At 42.5% G+C, this 17,451-nt stretch overlaps 1 protein-coding gene across 3 annotated transcripts in view; it reads right to left on the reverse strand.

Moving 5' to 3' along the window:
• Positions 1-1,116: 1,116 nt before the first annotated feature.
• LOC120066143 (mixed lineage kinase domain-like protein) overlaps positions 1,117-17,451 on the reverse strand; it is a 50,701-nt gene continuing 34,366 nt past the window's right edge. The window contains exons 5-15 of one of the 3 annotated variants that reach the window (XM_039017288.1): positions 16,455-16,623; positions 14,182-14,631; positions 13,929-14,036; positions 13,462-13,639; positions 13,261-13,361; positions 12,966-13,101; positions 6,399-6,483; positions 6,147-6,286; positions 3,487-3,536; positions 3,172-3,312; positions 1,117-1,421 (exon numbers count right to left, since the gene is read on the reverse strand). In XM_039017288.1, coding sequence (XP_038873216.1) covers positions 1,372-1,421; positions 3,172-3,312; positions 3,487-3,536; positions 6,147-6,286; positions 6,399-6,483; positions 12,966-13,101; positions 13,261-13,361; positions 13,462-13,639; positions 13,929-14,036; positions 14,182-14,629 — 1,437 coding nt within the window. In that variant the 5' untranslated portion in view covers positions 14,630-14,631; positions 16,455-16,623 and the 3' untranslated portion in view covers positions 1,117-1,371. Of the gene's footprint in view, positions 1,422-3,171; positions 3,313-3,486; positions 3,537-6,146; positions 6,287-6,398; positions 6,484-12,965; positions 13,102-13,260; positions 13,362-13,461; positions 13,640-13,928; positions 14,037-14,181; positions 14,632-16,454; positions 16,624-17,451 lie in introns of those variants that run through there. The other 2 variants (XM_039017289.1, XR_005478743.1) reach the window with 2 other exon arrangements.

The raw sequence follows: 17,451 nt of genomic DNA on the forward strand, positions 1-17,451 counted from the left end.
CAAAAAACACTGGACAAATATAAGCACCCACAAAATTATTACAGTTGCCAAGCTCAGTAGTAGCCAATGATGTCGACCCTGGTAAAGGATTCTGCATGCTTCCTAGCCGGAAGAGTTCTTGCATATATTATGATTACATATTGTGATGTTATGACAACATTTGGTGACTTTTTTTGTTCGTTTTGGACTTCGGTGAGTTTTTTTTCTTCAGCTGTTCGGGAACACAACATTTCTTCTGGAGGCAAGCCGAAGTCTACGCCCCTTCATCGGTGATTGGTTAACAGTAGGGTGTCATTCAACGAGAGACGACTCATTTTCTTGCTAATATTTTCATTGAGAAATACTGCACCAAACGTATTCGTTAGATGTATAATTGCGTGACTAAGATCTCCTCAGCAAAAACTTCTAAATTAATGACAGATTTCTTGAGTTATCTTAGATTAATTCGGACTATTTTGAGTAAGTTCTAACGTACGAACAAGGAGTCGGGAAACACGTGCAGTTTGTGAGTTTAATAATAATGAACAATACAAAACAAGAGAAGCACCTGACATGGAAACATAAACAATACTACATGACAACTACTAACAGAAGATTACTATATAAAAAGGGTGAGTAGTCAAGGGAGTAATGAAGTCCAGGTGATGAGATGCAGGTTTGCATAATGCTTTTTTCTTGTTTTTCCAAGTGAATTTTGACCTAAAATGACATACCCAAATCTAACTGCCTATAGCTCAGGCACTGAAGCAAAGATATGCATATTCTTGATACAATTTGAAAGGAAACACTTCGAAGTTTGTGGAAATGTGAAAGGAATGTAGGAGAATAACACATTAGATCTGGTAAAAGATTAAAAAAAATTGCACCATCATCTTTGAAATGCAAGAGAAAGGCCATCGCATGCAATTTAGATTTTGTATGTACTTTTGTATGTACAAGGTTTCAGACTGAGCCAATGAACCATTCTGTCTCTGTTCAAATTTAAGTATCAAGACTGCCCAAATGTGCCTAATTTGTTTATTAATAACTTTGTTCAAAATTGTGCACTCGCCTCAAACAATAGCATGGTATTATTTCACTGTAATAGCTACTGTATATTGGACAGTGCAGTTAGATTAACAAGAATTTATGCTTTCTGACAATATCAGATATGTCTATGTCCTGGGAAATGTTCTTGTTACTTACAACCTCATGCTAATCGCATTAGCCTACATTAGCGCAACGGTCCCATGGATGGGATACCGATCCAGAAGAAGTTTTAATCCCATAAAGAATTTGAGACAGTAAATTGGTCTTCCTTTGACCTGGGGTTGATAACCGCTCTTGGTTTTCCTCTTTTCGGAGTACTCTGGGGATGGAAACCTCTGTTTGTTAGTCCTCCTCTAGCAGCTCAACCACTTTGCGGAGCTTGTCCACTAACACTGTGGAACAGAAAAACTTGATTACTCAATCTGTCCTGGGTATGAAAACACCTCTTAATGATGATTATAAGGATGGAAATAAGAAACAAGGATAACTGAGAGGACAAATAGGAATCAATATGAACAGGTGAAATTGTATCTAGACCTACAGTAGATCATACAGTGCCCTCCGTAATGATTGGGACAGTGAAGCATTTTCTCTTCTTTTGGCTCTATACTCCAACAGTTTGGATGTGCAGACTGTCAGCTTTAATTTGATGGTATTTTCATCAATATCAGGCAAACTGTTTAGAAATTACAGCACTTTTTGCCCTTAGTCCCCCCATTTCAGGGCACCAAAAGTATTGGAGACAAATTCACTTGTATTAAAGTAGTAAAATGTTAAGTATTTGGTCCCATATTTATAGCATGCAGGGAATCCATCAATCAAGTTGGTATATTTGTGCGTCTTCAATCAAGTTGGTATATAACTTTCTCACTCACCATTATTCACGATAAATTCATGATCATGGTAGCATCCACAATGCATTATTTACCATTCATTTCTATTGGGCACGAAATAATCTGAAACACAACCAAAACAAACAGCAAATGCAGCCAACAAATGTGTATAGTCACAAGTCATTGCATGCTAGGAATATGGGACCAAATACTTAACTTTTTACTACATCAATACACATACAGCAAGTGAATTTGTCCCAATACTTTGTGCCCTAAAATGGCGGGGATCATGTACAAAAAGTGCTGTAATTTCTTAACAGTTCACCTGATATGGATGAATATCCTCAAATTAAAACAGACAGTCTGCACTTTAACCCGTTAGGTTCTGAACAGAGTAAAAACTCAGACGATTAGAAAAAGCTCAAATTAAGTTTATTCACCCACTGGGTCATATAGCTGCAAAGACATGTCTACACAAGTGTAACGGATGTGAAATGGCTAGCTAGTTAGCGGGTACGCGCTAATAGCGTTTCAATCAGTTACGTCACTTGCTCTGAAACCTAGAAGTAGTGTTTCCCCTTGCTCTGCAAGGGCCGTGGCTTTTGTGGAGCGATGGGTAACGACGCTTCGTGGGTGACTGTTGTTGATGTGTGCAGAGGGTCCCTGGTTCGCGCCCGAGGTCGGGGCGAGGGGACGTACTAAAGTTATACTGTTACACAAGCATATTTATTTATACCTTCCTACTAGGCGGAGTTAACCCCTTGCACATCTTGACAGCCAATACATCTCGGTTGCTAGTCAGGAACTTAATTGGTTCCTCTCACTGGTGTAGTCCTGGCCCTGCCTCATGCTAGAACCTTTGTGAGCGTGGAAGTATGTGGGTGTGAGATAGGACTGTTCCTTCTCACTTCATCTGACTTGACCTCGGGCCGAATTCTTTGCGTCTCCCTAATCCTCGACTGTCCTACTTTATCAGTGACTTAAACCAGACTGTTGCCCTTTCCCTCAATCCTTAGGAGCCATGAGATTTAACAATAACATGTTGACAGAATGCAAACTTTCTGCACTCCCTCGTCAAAGTCCGTAACTTTCCATAGACCTAGTTCTTATCCATCCTACATTGTTCTAGCCTGGTAACATGACAAAGTATATTTCAAGCTAGAAGCCAACACCCGGGAGTAATTGTTTGATTTAAAATCCAAACTTTGAGAGTATAGAGCCAAAAGAAGAAAAACAGAATCACTGTTCCAATAATTATGGAGGGCACTGTATATCTAGGCCTATTAGTTGTGTGTGTTGAAGGTATTACCTCCTGCAGTTGGCCTGTGGAAGCTGTCATAGGAGCGACAGTCGTTGATCAGTTCCCCCAACTGTTTAGGGCAGTCTTCAGGAAGAGGTTCAGTATATTTGTCTTGACACACCCTCTGATACACCTCTTTGTGTGAGCAGTCTGATCATAAGTACAAGAGAAAACAGAAATGTAATGATACATTTCTAAATATGACAGAGCAAGCACATGCTTAGGAGGGAAAGAAAACCCAACCATTGCTATTTTCAGATATACAGTGTCATTGATGTTGTTGATAGTGTTTGTTACACACAGCATTGTCACTAATTGACACACCTCTGAAGGGAATCTCGCGGGTTGCAATCTCCCAAAGGACAATGCCAAAACTGCAAAGAACACAACACTTTTAAAACAGAGTGAAATTGCAGTACACTCAGGCCTGAGGGGCCTACATTAGAACAGAGACCATTTCAACATTTCAAAAAATTGCATTGCCTTCAGAAAGTGTTCATACCCCTTAACTTATTCCACATTGTGTTACAGCTTGAATTCAAAATTGATTAAATATATTATTTCGCTCACCAAACTACACACAATACTCCATTATGACAAAGTGAAAACATGTTTCTAGTTCATTACCATAAGTATTCACACCCCTGAGTCAATGTTAGAATCACCTTTGGCAGTGATTACAGCTGTGAGTCTTTCTGGTTAAGTCTAAGAGATTTGCACACCTGGAGTGTACAATATTTGCACATTATCTCAAAAGTTATTCAAGCTCTGTCAAGTTGGTTCTTGATCATTGCTAGACCGACATTTTAAAGTAGATTTAAGGCGATGTAAGTCAAAATTGTAACTAGGCCACTCACGGACAATTCAATGTCGTCATAGTAAGCAACTACAGGGTTAAATATGCCTTGAGTTTTAGGTTATTGTCCTGCTGAAAGGTGAATTTGTCTCCGAGTGTCTGTAGGAAAGCAGGCTGAATGAATGGTTTCTCTACACTCCTATAAAAAAAATTAAAAAAGGTTCCATAAGGGTTTTTCGGCTGTCCCCATAGGAGAACCATTTTTTGGGTCCAGGAAGAACCCTTTTTGGTTCTAGATAGCACCTTTTTTTCTAAGAGTGTAGGATTTTGCCTATGCTTAGCTCTAGTCTTTTTTTTTATTAAAACAATAAATAATTACTCCCTAGTCCTTGCTGATGACAAGCATACCCATAACCAAGGGTTGGAACCAGTTCAGGAAACAGAACTGAAAAACAACTTTGAGGAACGGAGCCTGAAACTAAAGTGATCTATACAGTTCCGGAACAGAACCATTATTTTAAAAGCATGGGAACCGGTTAATAATGTTATTTTTCCAGGCCCACAAATATCGCATCAAAGTACCTATGCAAAGCCCTCACTCTGTTACTGAGAAACTCAGCGTCTGCCTGCCAGCTGATCTTTGCCAGTGGGTGTCCGTCTGTGCCTCCCCTCTGAAGCATAGGTTACTATAGCCTCCTGATGACATTATAAGCATGATTCAGAAAATTAGGGAGAGACGTTTAATTAGAGAATGGATTCACTTTTTCAATGCTAGTTAAGGATACTAAAGTCATCACGTTTCACATTGGATTTATTAACTACAAGAAAGGTAAGACTTGTTTTTAATTATGGTGCTGCTCTGCACACACACAAGCTTGTCAGCGTTTCCTCTGGTCTAATGTTAAACCAACCTGGAAGTTCAAAGTAAATAAAAGATGCCCCGCGCTTCAAGGCAAGCTTCCTACAAAATGTCAGTGTGCGTGTTTCTTTTATTATGATTAAACCATGATGTTACGGCAAAATACAATTTGCTCGCAACAACTTTCCTATGCAGACTAAATTGTTTACCCGCTCCATAGTAAGCTGCTCTATCCGCACTGATTGGTTTAGTAATTTAATGTCGAGCTAAATGTAAAAATGTAAATAAATCCAGAACTTGATTTTGCTGGTCGGAACAGTAACGTAACACAAATAATGGTTCTGTTCAGAACAAAACAATTGGAAAATTATTTTTGGGTCCAACCGCTGCCCATAACATGCTTGAAAATATGGAGTGGTACTCAGTGATGTGTTTTGTTGGATTTGCCCCCAAACATAACACTTCGTATTCAGGACATAAAGTTAATTTCTTTGCCACATTCTTTACTTTAGTGCCTTATTGCATGTTTTGAAATATTTGGATTCTATACAGGCTTCCTTCTTACTCTGTCATTTAGGTTAGTATTGTGGAGTAACTACAATGTTGTTGATCCAGCCTAAGTTATCTCCAATCACAGTCATTAAACTCTGCAACTGTTTTAAAGTTAACATTGGCCTCATGATGAAATTCCTTCGCGGTTTTCTTCCCCGCGGCAACGGAATTAGGAAGGGCACCTGTATATTTGTAGTGACTGGGTGTATTGATACACCATCCAAAGTGTAATTAATAACTTCATGCTCAAAGAGATATTCTGTTTCATATTTTTTTTTTTTTAAACCTATCTACCAATAGGGGCCTTTCTTTGCAAAGCATTGAAAAACCTCCCTGGTCTTTGTGGTTGAATCTGTGTTTGAAATTCACTGCTCGACTGAGGGACTTAACAGATAATTGTATATGTGGAGCACAGAGATGAGGTAGTCATTAAAAAGTCATGTTAAACACAATCATTGCACACAGAGCGAGTCCATGCAACGTATTAAGTGACTAGTAAAGCACATTTTTACTCCTGAACAAAGGGGTTGAATACTTATTGACTCAAGACATTTCAGCTTTGATACATTTCTAACACAATTCCACTTTGACATTACGGGGTATTGTGTGCATGCCAGTGACACAAAATCTCAATTTAATCCCTTTTAAATTCTGTAACACGACAACATGTGGAAAAAGTCAAGGGATGTGACTACTTTCTGAAAGGCACTATAATGAGTTTGTGATTTTACATTCATGGTTCAATGGTTGAGTGTAGTATTTTGACTTGAAGCTGACCTGTACATCTCACATTCCTTGTTGTATTTATGATTAATACTCTCAAGCTGCTGAGGGGAGCTGTAGCATAAAGAGCTTCTACTGCTGTCCTTAGTCCTCTTCAATGACGTCTCGGTTTTGGCCAGCTCAAAACCTCCCAGCTAACCATGTACAACAAAGAACAGAAAATTACATCCAGATAGGTTAAGTACTCTATCACTTTGTAGTGTCAGACACACATGGATGTGTAGAGGACTGCATGGAACCTCATACCTTCACTCTGTACCCGGTATCTACCAGGAACTTGCTGCTGTTGATGCATCCATGCACTTTAAACTTCTCCTCCGACTGGTGCAATCTACAATTAGAGGGGGATTCGCTAGTCATGACAGCTCAAAGTGATTAGGGTACATTTCCTCTTTTATGTGAACTTTTGTGAGAGATGCGCAGAACACTGATACAATGTACCCACTATTTTAGAGAAGATGAAACACCAGAGCATACTGTATAGTATTGGTGGATAGAAGTTTTAAGTAGTTGGATCATAAGCTGCATGAATAGTTTCCAACGGAAAAGCATTCCTCATGAAGCGGGTTGAGGGAATGCCAAGAGTGTGCAAAGCTGTCATCAAGGCAAAGAGTCGCTACCTTGAAGAACCTCAAAATATGTTTGATTTGTTTAACACTTTTTTGGTTACTACATGATAACATGTGTTATTTCATAGTTTTGATGTCTTCACTATTATTCTACAATTTAGAAAATAGTAAAAATAAAGGAAACACTGGCATTCTCTCAACCAGCTTCATGAGGTAGTTACCTGGAATGCATTTCAATTAACAGGTTTGCTTTGTTAAAAGTTCATTTGTGGAATTTTTTTCCTTCTTAATGCATTTGAGCCAATCAGATGTGTTGCGTCAAGGTAGGGGGGTATTCAGAAGATAGCCCTATTTGGTAAAAGACCAAGTCCATATTATAGCAGGAACAGCTCAAATAAGCAAAGAGAAAAGACAGTCTATCATTACTTAAAGACATGAAGGTCAGTCAATATGGAACATTTCAAGAACTTTGAAAGATTCTTCAAGTGCAGTCGCAAAAACCATCAAGCGCGATGATGAAACTGGCTCTCATGAGAACCGCCACAGGAATGGAAGACCCAGAGTTACCTCTGCTGTAGAAGATAAGTTCATTAGTTACCAGCCTCAGAAATTGCAGCCCAAATAACTGCTTCACAGAGTTCAAGTAACAAACATCTCAACTGTTCAGAGGAGACCGTGTGAATCAGGCCTTCATGGTCAAATTGCTGCAAAGAAACCACTACTAAAAGGACACCAATAAGAACAGACTTGCTTGGGCCAAGAAACACAGCAATGGGTATTAGACCAGTGGAAATCTGTCCTTTGGTCTGATGAGTCCAAAATTATTTATTTTTGGTTCCAACTGCCGTGTCTTTGTGAGAAGCGGTGTGGGTAAATGGATGATCTACACATGTGTATTCCCCCCCCATAAAGCATGGAAGAGGTGGTGTCATGGTGTGGGGGTGCTTTGCTGGTGACACTGTGATTTATTTAGAAAATAAGGCACACTTAACCAGCATGGCTACCACAGCATTCTGCAGCGATACGCCATCCCATCTGGTTTGGGCTTAGTGGGACTATCATTTGTTTTTCAACAGGACAATGACCCAACACACCTCCAGGCTGTATAAGGGCTATTTTACCAAGAAGGAGAGTGATGGCGTGCTGCATCAGATGACCTGGCCTCCAACAATCCCCCTACCTCAACCCAATTGAGATGATTTGGGATGAGTCGGACAGCAGAGTGAAGAAAAAGCAGCCACCAAGTGCTCAGCATATGTGGGAACTCCTTCAAGACCGTTGGAAAAGTATTCCAGGTGAAGCTGGTTGATAGAATGCCAAGAGTGTGCAAAGATTTCATCAAGGCAAAGGGTGGCTATGTTGAAGAATCTAAAATGTATTTTTATTTGTTTAACACTTTTTTTTGTTACTACATGAATCCTTATGTGTTATTTAATAGTTTTGATGTCTTCACTAATTTTCAACAATGTAGAAAATAGTAAAAATAAAGAAAAACCCATGAATGAGAAGGTTTTCTACAACTTTTGACCGGTAGTGTATATGAATGAATGAAAGAGCGAGCAAGCGAAAGAGAAAGACTTATTCAACTAAAAAAATGTATGATAGACCGATTCCTTAGTTAAAATTGTATCAATATAAAACTTATGGCAAAGATATGATAGAGATGGTGCTCCGTGCGTCATGTCATGTGTAATAGGTGGTGTCTGGTTTCATGTTCCGGAGTTCCAAATTAAGCAGCAGCAGCTGAAAAGATGAGCTCCTACAAATATTGAAATTTAAATGTTTTTTTAGAGTAAAGTACATCGAAAAAAATCAAAAGAAAACTGCAAACTGAATAGGAGACCAAACAAGCAGCTAACAAAGAAGAAAGGCTTTTGAAAAAGTAACAATTTTTCATAAAATTATACCGTTTTCTTAGCTAGCTAAGTTGTTTACCTGTTGCTAGGCAGTTGCTAGGGACATTCCTGGAAGAAGCTAGCTAGCTAACAAGGAGTGTCTAGTTGGCAGAAGAGAAGAAGGGACAAAGAAGGGACAAAGTGGGACAAAATAAGGACAGAAGAAAAGGGAAAGGGGACATTAAGGTGAAGCAGTCCTCTAAAGACACAAAAGACAATAATACAAGAAACAACACTTCTATTGCCTCTCCCTCTACGATACGCACTTCCGGGTTGGAGCGAGTAGTTGCATTCCGCTTCGCTCCACAGGTAGTATTACATTTCATTTCATTACAGTACAACAGTTTGATTTGTTTGATCTTAGCTGGCTACATAGCCGTCTTTGTATCCAAGATAATTGTGTAGTCTAGAGTAATTGTCGAGGTTACCTAGCCAGCTACACTTTCAAACAAAGTCAACAACGCAGCCACTGCTAGCTAGCCTATTTCACCAGCCAGCAGTACTATATCATTTTAGTCAATAAGATTTTTTGCAACGTAAGCTTAAACTTTCTGAACATTCGAGACGTGTAGTCCACTTGTCATTCCAATCTCCTTTGCATTAGCGTAGCCTCTTCTGTAGCCTGTCAACTATGTGTCTGTCTATCCCTGTTCTCTCCTCTCTGCATAGACCATACAAACGCTTCACACCGCGTGGCCGCTGCTACTCTAACCTGGTGGTACCAGCGCGCACGACCCACGTGGAGTTCCAGGTCTCAGGCAGCCTCTGGAACTGCCGATCTGCGGCCAACAAGGCAGAGTTCATCTCAGCCTATGCTTCCCTCCAGTCCCTCGACTTCTTGGCACTGACGGAAACATGGATTACCAATGATAACACTGCTACTCCTACTGCTCTCTCCTCGTCTGCCCACGTGTTCTCGCACACCCCGAGAGCTTCTGGTCAGCGGGGTGGTGGCACTGGGATCCTCATCTCTCCCAAGTGGACATTTTCTCTTTCTCCCCTGACCCATCTGTCTATCGCCTCCTTTGAATTCCATGCTGTCACAGTTACCAGCCCTTTCAAGCTTAACATCCTTATCATTTATCGCCCTCCAGGTTCCCTTGGAGAGTTCATCAATGAGCTTGACGCCCTGATAAGTTCCTTTCCTGAGGATGGCTCACCTCTCACAGTTCTGGGTGACTTTAATCTCCCCACGTCTACCTTTGACTCATTCCTCTCTGCCTCCTTCTTTCCACTCCTCTCCTCTTTTGACCTCACCCTCTCACCTTCCCCCCCTACTCACAAGGCAGGCAATACGCTTGACCTCATCTTTACTAGATGCTGTTCTTCCACTAATCTCATTGCAACTCCCCTCCAAGTCTCCGACCACTACCTTGTATCCTTTTCCCTCTCGCTCTCATCCAACACTTCCCACACTGCCCCTACTCGGATGGTATCGCGCCGTCCCAACCTTCGCTCTCTCTCCCCCGCTACTCTCTCCTCTTCCATCCTATCATCTCTTCCCTCTGCTCAAACCTTCTCCAACCTATCTCCTGATTCTGCCTCCTCAACCCTCCTCTCCTCCCTTTCTGCATCCTTTGACTCTCTATGTCCCCTATCCTCCAGGCCGGCTCGGTCCTCCCCTCCTGCTCCGTGGCTCGACGACTCATTGCGAGCTCACAGAACAGGGCTCCGGGCAGCCGAGCGGAAATGGAGGAAAACTCGCCTCCCTGCGGACCTGGCATCCTTTCACTCCCTCCTCTCTACATTCTCCTCTTCTGTCTCTGCTGCTAAAGCCAATTTCTACCACTCTAAATTCCAAGCATCTGCCTCTAACCCTAGGAAGCTCTTTGCCACCTTCTCCTCCCTCCTGAATCCTCCTCCCCCTCCTCCCCCCTCCTCCCTCTCTGCGGATGACTTCGTCAACCATTTTGAAAAGAAGGTCGACGACATCCGATCCTCGTTTGCTAAGTCAAACGACACCGCTGGTTCTGCTCACACTGCCCTACCCTGTGCTTTGACCTCTTTCTCCCCTCTCTCTCCAGATGAAATCTCGCGTCTTGTGACGGCCGGCCGCCCAACAACCTGCCCGCTTGACCCTATCCCCTCCTCTCTTCTCCAGACCATTTCCGGAGACCTTCTCCCTTACCTCACCTCGCTCATCAACTCATCCTTGACCGCTGGCTACGTCCCTTCCGTCTTCAAGAGAGCGAGAGTTGCACCCCTTCTGAAAAAACCTACACTCGATCCCTCTGATGTCAATAACTACAGACCAGTATCCCTTCTTTCTTTTCTCTCCAAAACTCTTGAACGTGCCGTCCTTGGCCAGCTCTCCTGCTATCTCTCTCAGAATGACCTTCTTGATCCAAATCAGTCAGGTTTCAAGACTAGTCATTCAACTGAGACTGCTCTTCTCTGTGTCACGGAGGCGCTCCGCACTGCTAAAGCTAACTCTCTCTCCTCTGCTCTCATCCTTCTAGACCTATCGGCTGCCTTTGATACTGTGAACCATCAGATCCTCCTCTCCACCCTCTCCGAGCTGGGCATCTCCGGCAAGGTCCACGCTTGGATTGCGTCCTACCTGACAGGTCGCTCCTACCAGGTGGCGTGGCGAGAATCTGTCTCCGCACCACGTGCTCTCACCACTGGTGTCCCCCAGGGCTCTGTTCTAGGCCCTCTCCTATTCTCGCTATACACCAAGTCACTTGGCTCTGTCATATCCTCACATGGTCTCTCCTATCATTGCTATGCAGACGACACACAATTAATCTTCTCCTTTCCCCCCTCTGATAACCAGGTGGTGAATCGCATCTCTGCATGTCTGGCAGACATATCAGTGTGGATGACGGATCACCACCTCAAGCTGAACCTCGGCAAGACGGAGCTGCTCTTCCTCCCGGGGAAGGACTGCCCGTTCCATGATCTCGCCATCACGGTTGACAACTCCATTGTGTCCTCCTCCCAGAGTGCTAAGAACCTTGGCGTGATCCTGGACAACACCCTGTCGTTCTCAACTAACATCAAGGCGGTGACCCGTTCCTGTAGGTTCATGCTCTACAACATTCGCAGAGTACGACCCTGCCTCACGCAGGAAGCGGCGCAGGTCCTAATCCAGGCACTTGTCATCTCCCGTCTGGATTACTGCAACTCGCTGTTGGCTGGGCTCCCTGCCTGTGCCATTAAACCCCTACAACTCATCCAGAACGCCGCAGCCCGTCTGGTGTTCAACTTTCCCAAGTTCTCTCACGTCACCCCGCTCCTCCGCTCTCTCCACTGGCTTCCAGTTGAAGCTCGCATCCGCTACAAGACCATGGTGCTTGCCTACGGAGCTGTGAGGGGAACGGCACCTCCGTACCTTCAGGCTCTGATCAGGCCCTACACCCAAACAAGGGCACTGCGTTCATCCACCTCTGGCCTGCTCGCCTCCCTACCTCTGAGGAAGTACAGTTCCCGCTCAGCCCAGTCAAAACTGTTCGCTGCTCTGGCACCCCAATGGTGGAACAAACTCCCTCACGACGCCAGGTCAGCGGAGTCAATCACCACCTTCCGGAGACACCTGAAACCCCACCTCTTTAAGGAATACCTAGGATAGGATAAAGTAATCCTTCTAACCCCCCCCTCCCCCCCCTTAAAAGAGTTAGATGCACTATTGTAAAGTGGTTGTTCCACTGGATATCATAAGGTGAATGCACCAATTTGTAAGTCGCTCTGGATAAGAGCGTCTGCTAAATGACTTAAATGTAAATGTAATGTGTGTAGGGCACAAGGTAAAGAGATTCATTTCTATAGTGGTACTGTATAACTGTAGGTAGGTTGGCATTTATTGTCATGAGTTTTGCCCTGGAGGCAGCTCTGCAGTAGTCACTAGCTTGAACAGCCACAAAGACATAAAATCAGATTTTAAACCTAACCTTAACCACACTACTAAACCTAATGCCTAAAGAAATACCTTCAATCAAGACCAAAAAGCAGCTTGCCCATCTAGCCCATCTTTACTGCCTTCAGGTCAAGATTCATGACAATAAACATCAACCTGTTACCTGTAGAGGCCCCGTGCTGCATCCAGACTCATGACAATAAACATCAACCTGTTACCTGTAGAGGCCCCGTGCTGCATCCAGACTCATGACAATAAACATCAACCTGTTACCTGTAGAGGCCCCGAGCTGCATCCAGACTCATGACAATAAACATCAACCTGTTACCTGTAGAGGCCCTGTGCTGCATCCAGACTCATGACAATAAACATCAACCTGTTACCTGTAGAGGCCCCGAGCTGCATCCAGACTCATGACAATAAACATCAACCTGTTACCTGTAGAGGCCCTGTGCTGCATCCAGACTCATGACAATAAACATCAACCTGTTACCTGTAGAGGCCCTGTGCTGCATCCAGACTCATGCGAGCCTTTCTGTCCCAGGGCAGCTTCCTTTGGGAATCCAGCACCTCTCTCAGACTGCCCTTCTCACAAAACTCCATGACAATGAGGAAGTTTGGATTGGGTCCTATAGGACAACAAGGGTAGAGAAGATCATTATTAAATGCAACAACGGCACATCATCACATTTTGAAATATCCTGCAATCACATGGTGATTTGATCCCGTCTTATATTTCTTCAGCAATTACTACACATACTGTAAAACAAATACAGAAGCTCACTCACCGCTCTCTTCCTGGACACAGATCCCAAACATTCGCAGGATGTTTGGTGACTCAAAGCGTTTCATAGTCTCCACTTCCTTTTTAAAGACGCTTCTCACCTGCCTGTGTGGGACAAACATAACCCATTAAACAAATAGATGTTTAGCACCGAAAGTGATATTACAAGAACTCTCTGAGATGTCTTGTATGCTATGCTACATACCTCAGGCTTGTGCTACTTGAGTAGGCGTATCTTTTGATGGCCACTGTGAATTTGTTGTACTCTCCTTTGAATATTTCAGAGCTGTCATTTTTTATGAAGGGCTCTTTGGGCAGGTCGTAGATCAGCTCCTCTGGCTTGATCTCTCTTATGTCTTCATGAAAAATACTGGGCTTCATTACTGTCAATGGGAAACACACAACAAAGTCACTGAGATGGCAAGTCACATAGGCACATCAAACCAATAACACAGAGAACTGAAGGTATCACAGCACATCGTCACGCAAAATACAGTGCGGATGGAGAGGCCATGGGATGCTGGCCTGATGTAGGATGCAGAACTGTGCTGATAGGATATACTCACAGTCTCCTTTATCATCAGGCGCAGGTTGAAATCAGTAAGAAATTAGAAACAGCAACAGTTACAAGTACAGTTTGTAATGACAATTAATCTATAGAGGCTTACTTACAGGTTTCCAACAAGGCTTTGATGTCTTTCACATCTTTTTCAGTGGAGTTCACTTTCTCATGCACTGTGTCCACACTTTCCTTTGTGTCCTCCGCCAGAGACAGTAGCACTGTGGGACATAACAGTAACAAACACACACAAATAAATTTGGCGTAGTCAACAGGATCAACAACTGGAGCTTTCCCTACCTGCTCATACAGAGAGGCCATTTGATTTTGACCTTGCACTGAAACGGCATGGTAGAGATGTCTCACATTTCTGCAGCTCCAGACGATCACTCTCCCTGTCAGCCTCATCCTCTCTCCATCGTGTCGTCTCTCGAGACTCCTGAAGTAGCTCGTCACTCTGATCCACCTGCAGGGCTAGCGACAGCCCCTGAGCCGCATCATTCAGACGCTCATTTAAACTCCCAAAATCATCTCCCTGGTCGTAGGCCTTCAGGATGCGCTTCAGGTAGCTGGCGCAGGAATATTTCTTAACCACGTCCTGGGCATTTTCCAAGGTGAGTTTGAGCTCGCATAGGACATTCTTCACAAGGGAAGGCTTTTGCCCCAGTCCCTTCACCTTGACTGCTCTCACCAGCTCTTCCAAGGCTTTTATGCGCTGGGCCAAACGCTGACAGCGCTTCTTATTGGCTTTCACTTCACCACATAGAGAGTAAAGCTTCTCTGCTATGCCCAAGATGGGATCTATGATGTCCATGGCTGGAGGGAAAAGAGTGGATTAAGAAATGCATTAGGCAAGGTTTTGCCAAACCATAGCCTGAGAAAGTCGATCAACCGTAGCAGTATACTAACCTGTCCAACTGACCTTGTTGTTGACAGCACCAAACTAGTTCAATAATTCATGTTGAACGCTGTGTTGTCATGCGTTGCTGCCTTGCTATGCTGTCTTAGGTCTCTATGTAGTGTTGTTGTCTCTTGTCGTGATGTGTGTTTGTCCTATATTTATATATATACTTTTCTTAATGATATCTAATCCCAGCCGCCGTCCCCGCAGGAGGCCTTTTGGTAGGCCGTCATTGTGAATAAGAATTTGTTCTTAACTGACTTGCCTAGGTATATATAACAAATACATTTAAAAAAAATCACAACAGTCATACAAGTTCTGGAGACGTCTCTCTCACTTCAGTTAGACATTATATGTGCCGTGTGTGTGTTTGTGTGTGTGTGTGTGTGTAGGGAAGGCATTGTTACCACCTAATTACATAAATAATATAAGCCGAAATGGATACATCAGGTTTTCTGGTCATGTTTAACCATAACTTCTTATTTCCATAGCTACTTTGGCACTGAGTAATGTCAGTTAATGTCTTTCGAACATTAGTCTGGTAGAGGAAGGGAAACTTGCTTATCCCTGAGACACATCCGATGTGAGACTAATGTGCAGTTTTTAAGTTCTTGTGAAAGCTGAGGGAAGTTTATTTCATTTGGCCTTTTAAGTAATTTTTTTAAAGTAATGTTCAGTTGAGCAATCAATGACAAATGAACAGCAGCAGTTATGACAAACAATAAGGTCTGATTCCCCAGACCCAGGTTAAGCCAAGTCCTGGACTACAATGCACTTTCAATGGATATTCAATGGAGAAAATTGCTGGTGATGGCATGGATATGATGTAGCTAGTAGCTACCCCTTTGTGTTGGCTGGCAACCCCTGCTTAGGATCATTCAAAGCAATAGCATCTGTCTTAGCCATTCCAAAATCACAGAACTGTATAATTCTACAACCTAAACTGTTTTTCTATTGCCTCTAGGAGGTAACTGAATAACAAGTGCTGACAAGGAAATAATTCGTAAGCAACTAATTTCAATAGACTGCCTTGCTCTCGAGAACCCAAGGGGGGTTACAGCTTTCCGTCTTGGGTTCTCAGCAGAACGTATGGACCACAGCTGGATCTCTGCGAACTACTCTACCTCCATATCACATCAAAAATTATTTCACAAAAGCAAAATATACACTTACTGTAAACTGTTTTAACACAGTTGCAGCTGACAGCATTTTTCAGTTACACACAGGTGATCATTTCTGTATTTTGAAAGTTACATATCTTGAAAACGTGATTGCTGACAAGCTAAACATTTTGGGACTATGTCAACAACGGACTAAAGAAACAAATACAAAAATATAGTTTTTGGGTGGATTGCAAGCGAGGCGTACAGACGTTTAGACAGAGCATTTGTGCAGCGTCGGGGAATTTCCCTCAGGCGGCAGACAGCTTCGGGAATAGACGGTATATGTTTACCGTCTATTGAATGGGCTACAGAGCCCCCATATCACTAGTATGAGTCACATCTGTCGATTGGTTGTATTATTAAATGTTTCACACTTGCCAGCATCTATCAATGACAACCAGAAGTTCTCGCATTTCAGAGGAGACAGACAGACTAGTGAGAACTTTTGATGAATGGTTTGAGCAAATGGCATTGTTCTCAAAAGCAGGAAGCAGGCTATAAGACAAATCACACGCAACAAGCACTTGTTAATGTTCTCAACCTAAAACCTATTGTACGTTTGAAATGGAAATTACCTTGAGAGACTGTTGTTGGTGCTGTGACTCTAACATCTGAAACTGAAAGGAGAGTATCACAGGTTTCAATGGGGCTCCTCCTACACCAATAACGCTCACAGAAGAGCTTCTTCTTTTTCTTCTGTGGGTTTTATGGCAAACTACACCCAAAAAGTTGTATTGCCACCACCTGGACGGATTGAAAAAAAATAAAAAAATAATGATAATTTAAAAAATCCATACGTAATCCACCCTAATAAAAATAGTACATTGCCAAAACAAACAAAACTCCCACTTCATTCAGAAGACATGGCTTCGTGGTTCCCACCGCAATTGCAACATGTCACATATTCATCCCTTTTATATCAAATAATATGATCCTTTCCAAAACTTGGACATCTCTGCTTCTCCCTTCTGCAAACATGACCAACATCTTTACAATTATCACACTGCATTGGTCTTGGGATAAATTCTCTGACTCTGTAGTTTATATACCCCATCAGCACTTGAGTAGGGAGAGACTGCATATCAAAAACCAAAAGAACAGATTGATTTTACTCCTATTGAAAAAGTGAAGTCTATCTAATTTTGTTGACAATTGTACATAAAACACTCTTTACAGTTTTATAAACTCAGCAGAGAAAGTTCTCGCTCTCCATTCAGCTCCACTCTTATCTCGAGGAGTGTTTCTTTAAAACATCCAACATATCAAGCAAGTATTTTTATATTCCACAAGTGTAATATATGGCGCTATACACCTTTATTGATAGTCCATAACCCCCATGTTTAACAGCCAATAAGTATCACTCTTGACGTTGAAGGTCAAGGGAATATGTAAATGAGCGGTCTTTCAGTTTGAAGTGAGCACAGTGTTAATTGTTACCATGCTTCAGATTTAAAGCCAAAAGTAATAGTACATCAGTCTCCATTGTCAAGTTAATTAAACCGTGCCATCTAGAGTACGACAACAAGTATCATTAGACTAACTGTTTTGTACAGATAATTATCAGACTCAAGT

Source organism: Salvelinus namaycush, chromosome 21, assembly GCF_016432855.1.
Source record: "Salvelinus namaycush isolate Seneca chromosome 21, SaNama_1.0, whole genome shotgun sequence".
In the NCBI taxonomy this organism is placed as follows: Eukaryota; Metazoa; Chordata; class Actinopteri; order Salmoniformes; family Salmonidae; genus Salvelinus; species Salvelinus namaycush.